Source organism: Drosophila montana, unplaced genomic scaffold, assembly GCF_035044405.1.
Source record: "Drosophila montana isolate Dmon_TW-CO22-7 unplaced genomic scaffold, ASM3504440v1 contig_3733_1, whole genome shotgun sequence".
Lineage (NCBI taxonomy): Eukaryota > Metazoa > Arthropoda > Insecta > Diptera > Drosophilidae > Drosophila > Drosophila montana.
This window is the reverse complement of record NW_026998620.1, coordinates 1262048-1278035: the sequence shown is the minus strand read 5'-3', so window position 1 is coordinate 1278035 and position 15988 is coordinate 1262048. Positions and strand designations below refer to the sequence as shown.

Here is a 15988-nt window from a genome sequence, read left to right as displayed (position 1 = left end):
TGTGAGTGAAATTCACATAATTCCCGTGTATTCATTAAGTTCCTATCTAGGAAAAATTGGCACATGTAAGCAAAACGTGTGAATTACGTCTCAAATAATAATCCTTGGAAATAAGTTTGAGCCCGAAACTTCGGTCAGCTAATATTTCACCCCCATTTTCCACCTTGGATCTGTGAATTTTGCGAAAAGTGTGAAACAAGTCTCAAATGAATATTCATAATAATCCCTTTAAAATAAGTTTAAACCCAAAACTTCAACTAGCTATTCTTTCACTTTCCACCGTGGATCTGTGTATTTTGCAAAAAGTGTGAAACTTCTATCAAATGAATTTCCACAAAGATGATTGATAATAAGCTTGATGTAAGCAAAATACCTTCATGCAACCTTTTTTTCACGATTTTTCCACGCTTTTGGGTGGAATTGCCAAACTACCCTTCCACACCGCACTCCCCCGTTGCGGGCCTTGCATTACACCTTAAAAATGTCAGCTTTCAGTTGTGACGGATGCACTTTATATTTATCACCAATTAATCAGTCAGTCAATCACGCTGTCAGTCAGACAAATAGCTGTACATTAGTCAGCTTCCATGCGTTGCACATTTAATGTCAAGTTTAATATGCCCTCAGCGAGTGTATCGAAAGCATTTTATTAACGGCTAACTGAGGTTTGTTTTGTTATTGTTGTTGCTGTTGTTGTTGTTGTTGTTTAGCAACAAGTTTTGCATTTTGATTTTGCATTGTTTTGTTCCGGCCATAATCCGGTCATGCCTGCCACATTGTTGAACAGTGACTCAAAAGCGGTTAATGAACATTTTTAGCCACAGTTTGATTTCTTCTGGGTGTGCCCCCAAAGACAAAAAAAACAAAAACACAGAAACACGAAAAAAAAGCACGACTGTCTGGCGAATGCATATTAAAATATTCCAAAATTATTATGAATCAGCGCGAGAAACGCGATTGGAGAACTGGGTAAAAATAAGGCCAAGCCAGCTAGTTGGCCAAAAACAAATACGCGACAGGGGAAAATCACAAATAAAAACAAGAATTCTGTGAAGAATCAGCTAAACAGAAAATATCTTGGCCAACAAAATATGTAAGTAATAAAAAAAACGAAAACGAAAAGCTGAAGAAAACAGCACAAAAACCTGCTTGAAGAGAAAAAAACGAGGCAGAAGGGCTATCTTCGGCACGCCGAAGCTTAAATACCCTTGCAGTTAAACCCTGGTCAGGATATCTAGAAAAACAGTTAATAAACCCCAGCTGATTCTTCATATAGAGCTATATGGTAAAGGGATCATATGATATTTAAGATTTGGCTCATTCGTGAGAAGTCTGCTTGAGAAGATATCTGGAAAAACAAAACAAAAATAAACTGAAACTTTGATCGATCTTTCCTATGGCAGCTATATGTTATAGTGTTCCAATATTGATCAGATTTTGATTATATGTAGCAAGAAGATATCCAGAAAAGCAAATAATTTGTTCAAGCAAAAACCTATTTTTGTAGGGACTATTCCTTATTCCTATTCCTGCCATATTCGTATGGCAGCTTTTTGATATAGTAATACGATCCGGACTCTGCAAAATTTATCAAGACGATATTTTAAAACCGAGAGTCTCGTTAGCTTTGATATATATATATCGCCTAGGCAGTTGATTCTGATCATGATTATATATAGTATAATTTATGGTGTGGGAGTTGTTTTCATCCAAGCGTTACACATTTCTTGAGATAACTATAATTCCCCCTATAAGAGTATAAGAAAGAGATGCCACAAAGCTGAAGCTGAGGCTGAGGCTGAAGACTCATCGATGCTGCTCCAATGTGGCAGAGGCAGAAGCAGAGGCAGAGGCTGTGCCTGTGGCTGAGGTTCTTCTTCATCGCAGCAAAACTCACTCAGCGAGTAGAAATTGAATTGATGTTTTTGTTGTTGTTGGCCAAGTCGAAAACCGGCTTCGACTCCAGTCTTGACTTGTCTGTGGCTAACGAAACGCACAAAGCGTAAGGCCTGCGATGTGTGGCAGCTGAATACCTGGAGCTGACAGGGGAGAGGAGAGAGGGGGGGCGACAGCGGCGGGTGGAGCTGGACCACGATCTTCAGATTTATAAATAGCATTTCAATACGCAGTGAAATCGGGAAAGCGCGGTCGGTCAGGTTGAGCCTATTTAGACAGGGGTCACACAGGTAGCTGCTGTAGCAGGTCAGCTTCATTAGCGGCGATCGAGGGTGGAAAAACCCGGCAAGGGGCAGTGTCTAGTTTCTAGGAAAAAGGCGCCGCCTTGTGCGTACACTTACCTACAAAACAAGTACAAATCCAATAGACCAGAGCTGCGCCCCGTATATTTGCCTGTTGTTTATGTGTGTGCGTGTGTGTGTGTGTGCGTGCGTCGCATACGCTTTAAGTAAATTCCAATATGCGCTGGAGCTGGCGTTGTATCTTACAGATACATTTGCTCAGATACTGGTTTTGATATCGTTTATGCTGAATGGGTGCGAGCGAGACAGCAAATTGCAGTGAAAATGTCGCTATTGGTCGTTGCTCCTTGGATGAGTAAGCCAAGGGTATGCGTTAGTCGGTTATTTTCACGTTTTCTTTTCTTCTTCTCTTCTTTTTGTTTGCACTCTAGGAAGCTGCGGTTGGCCACTTTCTTTTACCGAGAATCGCGCTGTTTATCTGTTTATCTAAGCACAAGCTTAGCAGCATTTACACGCTTGTTGATTTTCGTTGTTAGAATAATTTACAAAAAAAAATAACGCAGAACAACAGCAATAATCATATCGAAGTTGAGGCAGAAACTACCTGACGCGTACCGCCGCGTCATAAACACCGAACGCTGCTTCACTTTTTGTTGTTGTCGCTGCTGCCGCTTATTTGTTTTTTTTTATTTGCATGTGTGCGTGTGTTTGTATTTTTAAAAACGCGCTACGTTTCGTTTGTTCGTTCGCGTCGCGCTGCTCACGTTCGCTTTGCCGGTTTGTCGAGCGCACACGTCCACCTGCGTTGCCGTCTCAAAGTAAACTAAACCCAACTACATTGAAAACAAGTTTCTGTGAACGCTGTCGCTTCGCAGTCGCAGTCGCAGTCGCTGCATCGGTCGCTGTCGCCGCATCGGTCGCAGCTGGCGTCGCAGCATAACAAGTCGAAACGAGATAAATGCACGCAAACACATGCACTTCTGCCCTAGCCAGGCCACACACACACACAGGAGCGGACTTGCTTGCACTGCGCCCATATGTATGCGTGTGTGTGTATTTACAGCACATGCTGTTACTGTTATTTCCAGCGAATATTTTTGGGTTAAGCATTTTTATTGTACACATAAGTGAGCTACCTATTCATTGCTAGTACTTGATATTATTGTTGTACTTAACATTTAAAAGCAGTTTAAGAGATCTTCGATGTTAATCAATAGTTTCTTTAAAGATATTTAAAGTTAAATTTTTTTCTATGAATATTTTTTTTAGTTCTTTAAAATAAATTTAAATCAATGAGAATCAATATTTACAAGTTGATTTTTCATTTAAATGAATGAAGAAGGGAAGGTTTTATACTTTCTAAATTAAAGTATTAAGAAATCTGCAAGCCACTCGAATATTTTTATCAAGTGCACTTAAATATTTGGTAAAACATGTTTTTTTCAAAATTAACTTCGTTTTACTTGTATGTTAAGACAACTAATAATAGTTCTTTAAATGGCTAAGGTCAAAATTGAGTTATAATTGTTGTTTTCTAGTTGTCAAATTCTATATTTTTAATAAGAAAAGGGCATTTTAATTTGCCTAAGACAGCTAAATTCCACTAATAAAATGTAGCTTTGAATTGAGTCTTATTATAGGTAAAAATCTAAAAATTTTAATTTATATTTTTTATTATTTTAGAAATTTACTTAAAATATTCTTTTTTTTTTTTAATAAAAAAAAATACATATATTTATTGAATATATGAATATATTATTGAACAACATGTAACCCCCTACTAGCTCAAACCGCACCTGAACGCGGCCGCCAGCAGCATTGTTGCTGGCAACATTGTTGCTGGCAACTTTTGGGCTTGTTGCTGGTGCTTGTTGTTGCCGGCTTTTTGGCTGGCGATGGTTTTTGTTTTTGTGCGCTGTGCTGGTCGTTGGCACTGCCGCACACCCACACCGGCAGCCGCGCCTCCCCCGTAAAGAGCAGCACAGGGTAGTTTGTATTTACACAGAGACACGCACACACAGATACAGATACAGATACACTCCACCACTTCGACGTCCGTTTCGTATTTACATTTTACAATATGTACAATGCCTGGCGCTAAATATTTGATGAAGCTACATAGAGATAAAGATACAGTCAGACAGTCAGACAGATAGATAGACAGCCGGATAGATAGACATTTGGCAAGACATTTGTCTGTCTGGCAGCTTTTCTGCCTTTCCGCTTTTCCGCTTTTCATCTGCAAAATGGCTGCCCTACGGCCATATTTGTTGGCATTTTGTCCATCTGCCTCATAATTGTCTAGTTTGCATATGGTATTCTCATCTTTTATCTGTTTGCCGCCTCATTTGCACTTGAAAATGTTGCCGTTGTCGGTACACTCGTATTTGCACTGACTGTTGATAATGCTGTCCGTTTTATCTTATCTGAAGCAGACCTTCTCGTTTGTCAACCTCCTGGCAATGTCAACGCCTCTAAACATAACGCTCAACGCATATGCATGAGTTGTTGTTGTTGTTGCTGTGATACCCTGTACCCATGAAAAATGTCAAGAGGAGTATATACATATGCCACAGGCAGCGGAAGGTATCTACGACCCAACCACGCATCGATCTCAGAGCGTATAAGAACTGGAGACTTTAAATAAGGCTGATCTTATTCCCGCGCAATCATCGATAACTTGGCGCGTTTCCACGCAATCGATAAGTATCGATTTTGAGCTTGTTGAACTTGTCTCTCAGCTTAACCGAGTCAGAGACAACAGGTTTACTATGTAAGCTTTTGTATACAATCCCCGATAACTTGGCACGTTTCCACCAAATCGATAAGTATCGATTTTCAGCTTAGGTTCTGCAACCATATCTCACAGCGTAAACGAGCCAAAAACACCACGTTTACTATGTAGGCTTTTGTAAACAATTATCGATAACTTAAACGAAATCGATAATTATCGGTTTTCAGCTTCGGTTATCTATTCTCTAGAACAGAATCAGAGACACACAGTTTAGTATGTAGCCTTTTGTATACAATCGTCGAGCTATCGTTTCCAAGAAATCGATAATCATCGATTTTCAACTAAGGTTTTCTAACGAGCCAGAGACATGACATTTTGTTTTAGAGTTTTGTATACTATATAGCATAATTGACTTTTTGGATGTACACATATGCAAGCTCTAAAAATTGCTTAAAGATCGGACAATAAATACCGAAGTTATTCAAGCAAACATTTTACTAGAGTGTGGAAAAGAAGAGGCACTGCATGTGTCCGCGTATGTGTGTATAGATGTATCTGTAAAAAGATTCTTCGACAGGGTATAGCCTAGTCAGGCACTCCCCATTTAGGCACTTTTACAGCTTGTAGTCTTGTTGTCGCATGTGTCTCTGCATTTCCATTTGCATTTTGAACAATTGTCAATTGCCGAGGACGCACTGCAGCAACGCCTCGCCTGGTAATTTGCATGAGTCGAGCTGTTGTTGTCTGCGCCAAGACAAGCTCACTTTTGATGCAGTCGCCACGCCCACCGCCCCCCGCCCCCCAAAAACGTAGAGCTTGAGCAACTCGTCAGGTCTGGCGTTTTTGTTTATCTTTTTGTTATGTGTAATTTGCATAAAACTTAGTTTTCATCTCGAGATGCGAGCCACAAACTCAAACCTGAGCAGCTTGCGCTTTGACCCCCAGCTGACCCCGCCCCCTCCCCCAGCCTGGCCCCACGAGTGTTGGCAAAGTTGTGGACGCTGCCGTCACCATAAAAGTCATTAAAAATTTGTGCATCTGCCGCAGCGCTGTGACAGGTCCTTCGAGGTCCTGCGAGGTCCTGCCAGGCGAAGGCTCCTGCATATTCATGGGGCCACAGCTCGACGCAACTTTTGGCCATGGAAATGTTCCTGCATTTAGCCAACTCGCCAAGTGAACTTTAATTAAACGTTAAGAGCTCAACTCGTTCGACTTGCGCAAATAGTACTACTTCCGGCCGGAAGTGCGAGATGTGCTAAGTTTCAGCACTTGACAGAGCTATAAAAATACTTTGTGTTTAGATTAACACCTCGCAGGCGCAGACACGGACTTGAAATCTCGCTGAATGTTTAGTTTATATCCGAAATACTTTAAAGTGTTTATATCCCTAAGCAATGTAAGTCTCTGGAGCGGCCTCTACTCCATGCATAAGCGAGTTAGATGTTGTAGTCGGGTGTGCCTGACTCGGATATACACTGCCAAATTTCCTCTTCTCTTTCGGTTCTTTTTATGGAGCACCTAAATGTCAAGAGGATTTCCTTTTTTTAACTCGGTCCCAACTAGTTTGCCTGTCATTTAACATTTACACAAATTTCGTTTGTAAACAGAAAACAAACAAGTTTACACAATATTTGTAAATAGAAAAATCTGTAAATTCTTGCCTTGAAGAAACTTAGAAACCCGTACAAAAAAAGCAAATCAATTTCAGACAATGAGCAATAAAGCGCGCAAAACCAAATACGTTTTGATGGTTTGCGTGGGTGAGATATAGAAATAATATATAATATTAAAATTAAAATAAAAATATATTAAAAAAACCCCCTCAGATAATATCTGTCGCTCACCCATCGCAGAGGCCGTGTTGCGTGACATTATCGTGAAGGATAATCTCCATTCGAATTGGCGCGTGGACAGCGCCGCGATTGAGGCCTGGCATCTGGGCGCCCGGCCGGATGACCGGGCCTTGAGCGTGCTCCGGCAGCACAATATCAACTATCACAGCTGTGCGCGTCGGCTAACGCCGGAGGATTTCGAGAAGTTCGACTATATACTGGGCATGGATCAGAGCATTTTGGCCTCCTTGAAGCTGCTGCAGCCCTACTATGCCAAGTCGCAGCTTCTGATGCTGGGCGACTTTTTGTTTGGCCTCAAGCCGAATGAACGCATCATCGAGGATCCATACTACGTAAATTGCGGTAAATCTCTCTCACTTCATTATTTATACATATTATTATCCCTTGTAGGAGATGGGCGAGGAGCCGTTTCAGAAGATTTACGAGCAGTGCGCGCACGCTTGCGGTAATTTTTTAAAACAAGCGCGTCACGACGAAATTATAACATAGAATTCAACTGTCGGGCACCATTGCAGGGTTAACAACAGCTGTTGCGATGTTACCCGCCAGCTTGTTTACTTGTTCGCCAGTGTTGGCAATGACAGCTGACAATTTAAATCGCATAACATAAACTTTGGCGTACAAATAAATTTTAGCATGGTTAAAAATATATTAATCATTTGTTTGGGCAATAAAATAATTGAATACACATGTTCCACGATTTGTTAATCAATACCACTGTTAAATGCTAACCTCTTCCGTTGTTATGGTGAACAGCTTGGCAAAGGCGAATTTGCAAACTAACCGTTTTCGTGGACAGCGCCGCCCTCGAACCGTTGAAAAGGCCTATCAACAATGTGTGGAAGCTTGTAATGCGTTTGTGCGGCAGCGAATGCATGTTAATTAAATTTTGTTAATTTAAAAAATTTAAAAAAGTGTGCGAAACGGTTTGCATTAGTATAGTTTTCACTCAATCCGACATCAGAAGCGAATTACTCTGGTGAACTACTGTCAGCTTGCCGCCACAAACATAATTTCGCTTCAAATTCACCATACCGTTAGCTTAGTTTATATTGCTAGTTTGTTATAAAAATAAACAGCACTCGCCTAAGCCGCGTAATTTGCAGATATAATAACTAATCCGCGAGTAACATCCCGAATTCGACCGAAAAGTTTGATTATATTCTGAACATGGTTCAGAGCCAGAAAGCAAATTAAGAAGCTGCTTTTAAAACGCGCGTCACGACAGTATTAATATCCGCATTTAACTGTCTGGCACCATTGCAGAGCTAACAACAGCTGTTGCGGTGTAGAGCTGCCAACTTGTGTCAGTGTACCAGTGTTGGCAAATGGCAGCTGATAGTTTGACCGGCATAAACATAAAAACATAAAAATTACTTATCAGTTTTAATATGGTGCAAAAAATATTAATGATTTGCCTGGGTATTAAATTAGTTTTAAAGCACAACTGGCTCGACTTATTAATCGATTTTACTGTTTATAGGCAACATCTGCCGCTCGCCCATCGCCGAGGTAGTTATGGTTGACACCTTGGCCAAGGCGAAAATCGAAGGTGTTGTTGTGGACAGCGCCGCGCTTGGATCATGGCATGTGGGAAATCGCGCAGATCCGCGTGCATTGAGCACACTTAAGAATCATGGCCTTAAAAGCACGCACATTGTGCGTCAGATTAAAAAGCAGGATTTCACCGATTTTGACTACATATTTGGCATGGATGAGGACAACATGAGCCAGCTGCGCAATCTGGCGCCGAAGGGCTCCAAGGCGGAGCTGCTTATGCTTGGCGATTTTGGGCTGAGCGAAAAGGACCGCATTATTGAAGATCCCTATTATGTAAGTTTATTGTCAATTGCTTGCAGTTTCAGTTACAGTTATTCTGTTTCGTTTGCAGCAAAGTGGCGCCGAGGGCTTCGAGACGGCCTATCAGCAGTGTGTGGTAGCTTGTGAAGCGTTTGTAAAGCAGCGACTGCAAAAGTAATCTAAGTTAAATGTTGTTGTACATTGTGATTTATAAAATGATTAAATTGCAATTAAAATGAGTGTGCGAACCGGTTGGCTTATGTGTGTGTGTAGGTAATGTTTACATAGTATTGTTACTCATTGTGGTGAAATACTCTCAGCTCGCCGCAATAAATAGGATTTCGCTCTGTTTTTGCTAAACATTCACCATTTCGTTAAGTGTTGAGCAGTATTTGATCTGTTTACTGTTAACTTAATTAGTAATTTATTTGAAATTTGTTGTATAAATTCTCGTTTGTGACATGAAAGTTTTATTTGTGTGTTTAGGTAAGTTGTAAATGATTATGTAAGATGGTTTCAAGCAATTTAAAATGTTTATCTCAACAGGCAACACCTGTCGCTCGCCCATGGCTGAGGCGATATTGCGGCATTTAATTAATAAAAAACAGCTGCACAATTGGCAAACGGACAGCGCCGGACTGCGCGATTGGAATGTGGGGCTGCGGGCGCAAGGGCGCGCCCAAGACTTGCTGCAACAGCATGGCCTAAAGACCCAACATCTAAGTCGTATAGTATGCATAGAAGCTATCTATAAAAATAACCATCTAACATCATGTCTTAACTCACAGATAACCCCGGAGGACTTTTACAGCTTTGACTACATATTCGGCATGGATGAAGGCAATATGGCGGAGTTGCAGGAAATGGCAGCTCAGCTGCAGCCGCAGCCCAAATGCCGCATACTTCTTCTGGGCAGCTATCTGAATCGCAAGGAAGACGAGATTATCAAAGATCCCTATTTTGTAATTACCTAAAGATCCACTTATTGAAGGTGCTAATCATAATCTTTTGCTTGCAGAGTCAGGGCATGGGCAGCTTTCATGCGGCGTACACGCAAATCCTGGAGAGCTGCGAGCGTTTCGTGCAGCAACATGGCCATGCGACTTAAATATTTACAAAAACCTTTATACATTATGATTAAGCGCGGGATATCTTATGTTACGGCAAAATACTTTAACTTTAGTTTTTCATTGTAAAACATTTGATTCAATATTTTAAATTATTCCTGTGTATTGTATTTAAGATCTCTTCCTTATGTCCAACAAATTATTACCTGATTTGCAAAACTAGGCATTATAATGCGGCAAAATACTTTAACTTAAATTTTTTATGGTACAACTTTTGATTCAATATTTTAAATTATTTATGTGTATTGTGTTTAAGATCTCCCCTTTGTGCCCAAATTATTACTTGACTTTAACTTTAGTTTTTCATTGTTAAACTTTTGATTCAAAAATTTAAATTATTTTGTGTATTGTATTTAAGATCTCTTCTTTATGCCCAACCAATTAACACTTGATCTAAAATCTGAGTCATCCGATGTATCTATAAAAAAAAGTATCTATAATTGAATAGAATAATAGTGTTAAGGCAAATATAGTTCATTTAATATAGTTCGGCAAGTGGCCTAGTCATTCAGGCGTGGAACTAGATTTAAAACCTAGGCATGTGCAAAGTTTTAGCGCCACTTTCTATTCTTATAAGAATTATATAATATCTTGTTAGCTATCACAAACCATGTCGCAGATTTATTAATCTTTATAAGCACCTTTTAGAATACCTTGCCTTGCAGCACCTTGTCCATAAAACGCGACCAGCTGTGCTCGAGCAACTGGTACGCCCGTTGCTGCTCCTTTTCCGTGAGCGCCGAGTAGCGTATTGAGTTGAAGACGAGAGTTTTTAGTACACGAATTCCGGCATTGTTGGGCGCCATGCTCATGATGGCATAGTAGAAGTCATAGCTGAGGCCTTTGGCGTTCCAGAAGCCGGGATCATCATTGCACACGACAACGGGCACATCCAGCGCCAGATACTGTGCACCCGGATGGTTGCGCATATCCGAGACCAAATGCAGCACCTGATTCGAGATGGGATTCAGCTCCACGGCAATCTGTCGCGTTTTCACGGCATTCATCAGAATCGGGTGCTTGACCAGAGCGAAGGCGTGCCCAATGCGTGTGGTATTGAGCAGCAGGGCGTCCAGCATATTGATATCCGTCGAGGCACTATACCAATCTGTAAGGATCACTTGGAATTACTTCCTCTAGGGGTGCTCGTCAAGGACTCACTTGTTTCGCCCGCGTGCAGAAACAAACGTGTGCCGGGCGGCAGATCCTTCAACGCCGTCAGCTGCTCGTATATGGGCTTGCCCTTGTCCTCCTGGCCGACCAGATCGAAGCCGATCACAAACTGCGGAAAGGTCTCCCTGCAAGAGAACAGCTGGGAGTTAAGATTGGCCAAAAGACTTGGAGCAGCCACGCCTACTGCAACACTTTGAACTCCTTGACATTCTGGCGCATCCGATCCACATCTGCGCCGCGCCACACGGCATAGATGACCTTGATGCCCACGAAATTGGGATGCAGGCGCACAAATTTCTCGTTCAGCAACTGCAGCTCCCGCACCGCCTGCTCCCGCGGAAACGTGCGTCCGCTGGCGTCGTAGAGCTGCGGGGAGACAAAGGAGAGGGGGCATGGTCAGGAGAGGAATAAGTAAGCCGGTTTGGCTCTCACCTCTCTCAGGCTGATGCGCAGCTCCGCGTACATGACATTGTCGTTGTAGAGCTCCTCCAGCAGCTGCCAGTGATAGGCCCGATAGGCGGGCAGGTAATAAATAGCTTCCGTTAGGGTATCGAACATGCCCTGGAATCGGTTCCAAACGGCGGTTATTGTCGGATACTCGACTGCAAGAGAAATATGCCTAGTTAGTTATTGTGGAAAAGTGTCCACTTCGAGTTGGAACTCACGCTCCGGCACGGGCGTATATAGATTGACGAGTCGCTCGAAATTCTCATCGTACAGCGCCGGATCGATGGAGCTGCGCCTCTCGTCCGCCACGTAGACATACTGCGATGTGCAGCCGTGCTCCTTGACGGCGCGCCGGAAGCTCAATCGGCTGCGTCCGGCGGCATCCGTGCAGCGCATCATTCCGGGCATATAGGACATATTCTGCAGCACCCACTTGGAGCTGACCGCCGCGGTGTTATGCATATGGAGCACAGCTCCCTTGGGCATCTGCTGCAGGAACCTAAAGATCGCACTGCGATCGATCAGCGGCTTGGCCTTAAAGAAATGCATCGCAGCCGCATTCTGTTCGGCATTGCGAAATCCCTGCGCCAGCTCGCCCAGCTTGTACTGCATGAAGAGATCGTCCACCTGGGACTCCTGTGGGCTCAGACTGGTCCGGCCGCCGGTCATGAGCTGCTCCTCGGCACTGAGCACCGCCTGACGCGCCTTCTCATAGCCTGGCAAAGGTATTTATCAGTATATCAGATTATTATACCGCCCGAATCCTTACTCAAAGCCGTCTCCGATTTGGCGGAAGTCGGATTAACCGCAAGTCCGAGCAGCAGCAGCAAGAGTCGCCTCATGTTCTCGGAATGGCGTCAGCGAATGAAATTTTATTGACCTTAGCTTCGATTTGTTTTGGCCCAATTAATAACCTGCCTACACAAATATTTGTCTATTACCTTTACAGGTAGATAATTATGTGTGCTTTGGATTTGGATTTGGATATATTTTATTGTCCCATTGGTGCGCCCGTTCGCCAGCTGTGCTCTTCGAGAACTGGGCGAGGAGCTTGTCGCCAGTTTATCAAACGGTGGCAAAATTATGGAAATAGTTGTTGAAAATTGCTTAAGCACAACAACAGCAACAACAACAACAACAACAACAACAAATAGCACACTATTATTCACAATTAATAAATGTTTTTCTTCATTTTTTTGTTGTTCCGAAATTTGTTCTAGTCGCGAACATTTCGCTGGTTTTTCGACTCGAGGAATATGGCTGTGCATATCAAGTGAATCAAAAACTAAAAAAACAGACGCAAGCCCAATGCTTTTTAATTGATATACCCTATAGTCAACGCGGGGCGACGGGGTATACTGTTGCCCAAGCAATGTGGCGAGACAGTAAATGAAAAGATGACTATATATAGAAAATGGTGTATTAAATAATTAGGAAAACACTCGCTTTTGTCGACCATTAATATTTAAATAAATAAACAAATAAATAAAAAAACAAATAAATAAATAGTTAAATAAATAAAAAAAATAATAGACACTCTATATGATCCCAATGTGGCATATTGAACAGCTTGGCTTGATTTGTCAGGCAATATTCATCAATATTAGAGTAGAGCTTCCCAATCTTTCCCAGCGTATTCTGTTCCATTCTATTCTATTCCATTCTGTTCCATTCCATTCGTTCCATTCTATTCCATTCTATTCCATTCAATTCCATTATATTCCATTCAATTCCATTATATTCCATTCAATTCCATTATATTCCATTCAATTCCATTATATTCCATTCAACTCTATTCCATTCTATTATATTCTATTTCATTTCATTTATCCTATTATTATATTATAATTTTTTCCCTATACTATTCTATTCTATATACACATATTTTAATAAATATTATATATTCGGGAGTTATTACTTAAATTTATTATATATTTTAGCCATATTCATATTTGCAGCTTTCAGTAAAGGCTTTTTCCCCTAACATATTTATCCCTATATATTTAATTTAAAAGATATTTCAATCCTTTCCAGCAAATCCATCCAAGTATAAAGAATTCCCATCAAAGATATTCCATTTATGTTTAATTTTAGGTTTTAAGCTCATTTTGAGACTTCTTCATTGTTAAAGAATATTTATATTTCAATCATTTATAATCTTGAAAATCTAATCTGAAAACTTGGATTGCATATTTTTGTTTTTTATGGCGAAAGAGAAATGTCTAAAATTGGAAAAAAAAAGTGGACCATGTAAAGCTAATTAATATTTACTTATTTATTTATTAATTGCCAACCAAGTTATTTAATACTTTATACAACAATTAAAAATCGTCAACAGAATACAATAATTTCTAAGAACACGACCTACTCAATGGAGGATAGGTTATCTGCCCGTCCGGGCAGCTTTCCTGGATGATAAGATAAGAAATGTTCAATAAAGTCAGTTGGAGGATAGTAGAAATGAAAAGGTAGAAACAAAAAAGATATTATAAAAGGGTAAATAAATGGGATATTTAGAGTAAGTGAAAAGATGGAAAAGAATATAGAGTATTGAATAAAGAAAGAGAGAGAAAGATAGAGAGGGAGAGAGGAGAGTTGGTATAGTTCTTTTAAAATATCTTCAATAAGAAGGCAAAACCAAGCATACAAGGAATGGGAAATCACAGATCCGATGGGGCGATATTTTTAGATCTGTCCGGCAAGCTATGCCCTGCACAGAGAGAGAGAGAGAAAGAGAGAAAGTATGACGAGCTGAAGCCTTTTTATTTGAAGCTTTCTTTCTATTTTTGAGAGAGAGAGAGAGAGAGAGAGAGCGTGAGAAAGAGGAGAGAGAGAGAGAAAGAGAGAGAGGGAGAAAAAAAAAGAGAGAGAGAATAATACGCTAGTGAAGACATCTTTCTATAATTCAGAGAGAGAGAGAAATAGAGAGAGAGAAAGAGAGAGAGAGAAAGAGAGAGAGGGAGAAAATGAGAGAAAGAGAGAGAGAGACAGAGAGAGAGAGAAAGAGAGAGAGTAATACTCGCTAGTCACTTTCTATTTGAAGACATATTCATATTTTCAAGCCCAACTCCCAGGCAAATCTCTTTGGTAGCTTACAGGGCATCTCTCGGTCGAGCATTGCTCGAGAGCCGCTCGTTAATTGTCAACTGACGTTTACGGACGCGCTTAGCTGGTTTCTAATCGCATACGAAATGAGCTGTTCCCCGTGCGAGTCGATGCTCTTCCCGCTGGGAGTTCGCTTTTGGGGGCTGGGCGAATACGAATACTTAACGGTAATTGGAGACATCAATTGTCGCCCGCTTAAAACAAAGTAATCCGCCCATTTATAAGTAATAATTTGTGATATTTTAGAATTTATATGCAACGTCACCTCAAATAACAGATAAATGCAACAATTACCAGTGCTGTAAAATGCAAAACAATTTACAAAAATTATATTTATTTAACTTGTAATTTCAGTTGAAGAAGGCTGTTGCCTTGCATGCAATTTTGTTTATTTTGTTTATAGCTTGGATAATTGTTTTAAATCAGGCTTAAAATCAAAGTAATAATAAGTTCTCTCTCTTGTCAATACTGTTTTATAGTGCTAGACAATTATTTGTTTATTTTTTTATTATTTTTATAGCATACCATATTCTATAAAATTAGGACTGTCATCGTTTATTAAAATTAGAAAATATACAAATTCTTTTAATTAATAATTTATTAATTTTTTATTATTTATATAGCATCTTTTAGAAAATCAGAATCAACTGTCGTTTATTAGTGTAAGCAATTATACAAATTTTAATAATTTATTTAATTAATAATTTGTTTATTTATTATTATTTTTATAGCATATTCTATAACATCAAGATCGGCTGTCGATTATTAAAATAAGAAAATATACAAATTTATATAATACAAGGGCGTCTGATGATATACTTTAAGCCCTATTAAAAGATTTAAAGTTTCGGGTTCTTTAAAAGGATCGAGGATTACAAGAACTAGACACATGAAATTTGTAATGTAGGTTCTTTTGGAGTATACACATATAGAGAATATTTCACATTTGATATAAATATGTATTTGCCAAAGTCGGAGACCCTGCATGGATCAGACTTATCATACTATATATATAAACTTTTTTATATTTCCCACGATTCATTTCATTTTTTTTTTTCAGTATTGTTCTCTTGACACTGACAATCTTACTCTATATCTCTCTCTCTCTCTCTCTCTCTCATTCTCTCACTATCCCTCTCTCTCTCTCTCTCCCTCACCCTTTCGCTCACTTATTGTTCTGGGCTTTGAATGTGGCAAATTTGTACATATCCCATTCAATGCCAAGTATCAATTTTAGTGGCCCCAAAACAATTTGGGTTAGTAAACATTATGCAAAAAAAAAACTAAGCATTTTTCACTAAAAATATGCCAAACAGTGCTGATAACATATGTACATTGAACTAGTTGGGTATGCGCGACTAACGAATGCCCTACATCTAGCTAATATAATATAATGATAAGGAAATGTTGACTTTTCTGAAATATATAACTATATATCTAATAGAGAATATTATAGATAATAGAAGAGTTAACCTTTTGTTATTCCAAGATATCTGCCTTAGTAGACATTCTACCTTCCCGATCGAACAAACTCTATATGCAGAGGCTTTC

At 40.1% G+C, this 15988-nt stretch overlaps 4 protein-coding genes across 4 annotated transcripts; 3 read left to right on the top strand and 1 right to left on the bottom strand.

The window, feature by feature from the left end:
- The first annotated feature begins 6522 nt into the window (after positions 1–6522).
- On the top strand, positions 6523–7436 carry LOC135436661 (low molecular weight phosphotyrosine protein phosphatase 2-like). Its single transcript, XM_064694344.1, has 3 exons — positions 6523–6692; positions 6759–7117; positions 7176–7436. Exons 1-3 carry the CDS (start codon positions 6644–6646, stop codon positions 7272–7274), a joined length of 507 nt encoding a protein of 168 aa, XP_064550414.1. The 5' UTR covers positions 6523–6643; the 3' UTR covers positions 7275–7436.
- A 615-nt stretch (positions 7437–8051) lies between these two features.
- On the top strand, positions 8052–8825 carry LOC135436665 (low molecular weight phosphotyrosine protein phosphatase 1). The gene is made up of 3 exons (XM_064694347.1): positions 8052–8207; positions 8269–8618; positions 8677–8825. Exons 1-3 carry the CDS (start codon positions 8177–8179, stop codon positions 8761–8763), a joined length of 468 nt encoding a protein of 155 aa, XP_064550417.1. The 5' UTR covers positions 8052–8176; the 3' UTR covers positions 8764–8825.
- An 88-nt stretch (positions 8826–8913) lies between these two features.
- On the top strand, positions 8914–9804 carry Argp (Arginine phosphatase). The gene is made up of 4 exons (XM_064694346.1): positions 8914–9071; positions 9132–9316; positions 9374–9547; positions 9604–9804. Exons 1-4 carry the CDS (start codon positions 9047–9049, stop codon positions 9691–9693), a joined length of 474 nt encoding a protein of 157 aa, XP_064550416.1. The 5' UTR covers positions 8914–9046; the 3' UTR covers positions 9694–9804.
- A 366-nt stretch (positions 9805–10170) lies between these two features.
- Positions 10171–12428, bottom strand: Adgf-C (Adenosine deaminase-related growth factor C). The gene is made up of 6 exons (XM_064694332.1): positions 12102–12428; positions 11551–12048; positions 11318–11487; positions 11070–11251; positions 10874–11010; positions 10171–10820 (listed from the first exon to the last, which is right to left on the bottom strand). Exons 1-6 carry the CDS (start codon positions 12172–12174, stop codon positions 10357–10359), a joined length of 1524 nt encoding a protein of 507 aa, XP_064550402.1. The 5' UTR covers positions 12175–12428; the 3' UTR covers positions 10171–10356.
- Positions 12429–15988: the final 3560 nt, after the last annotated feature.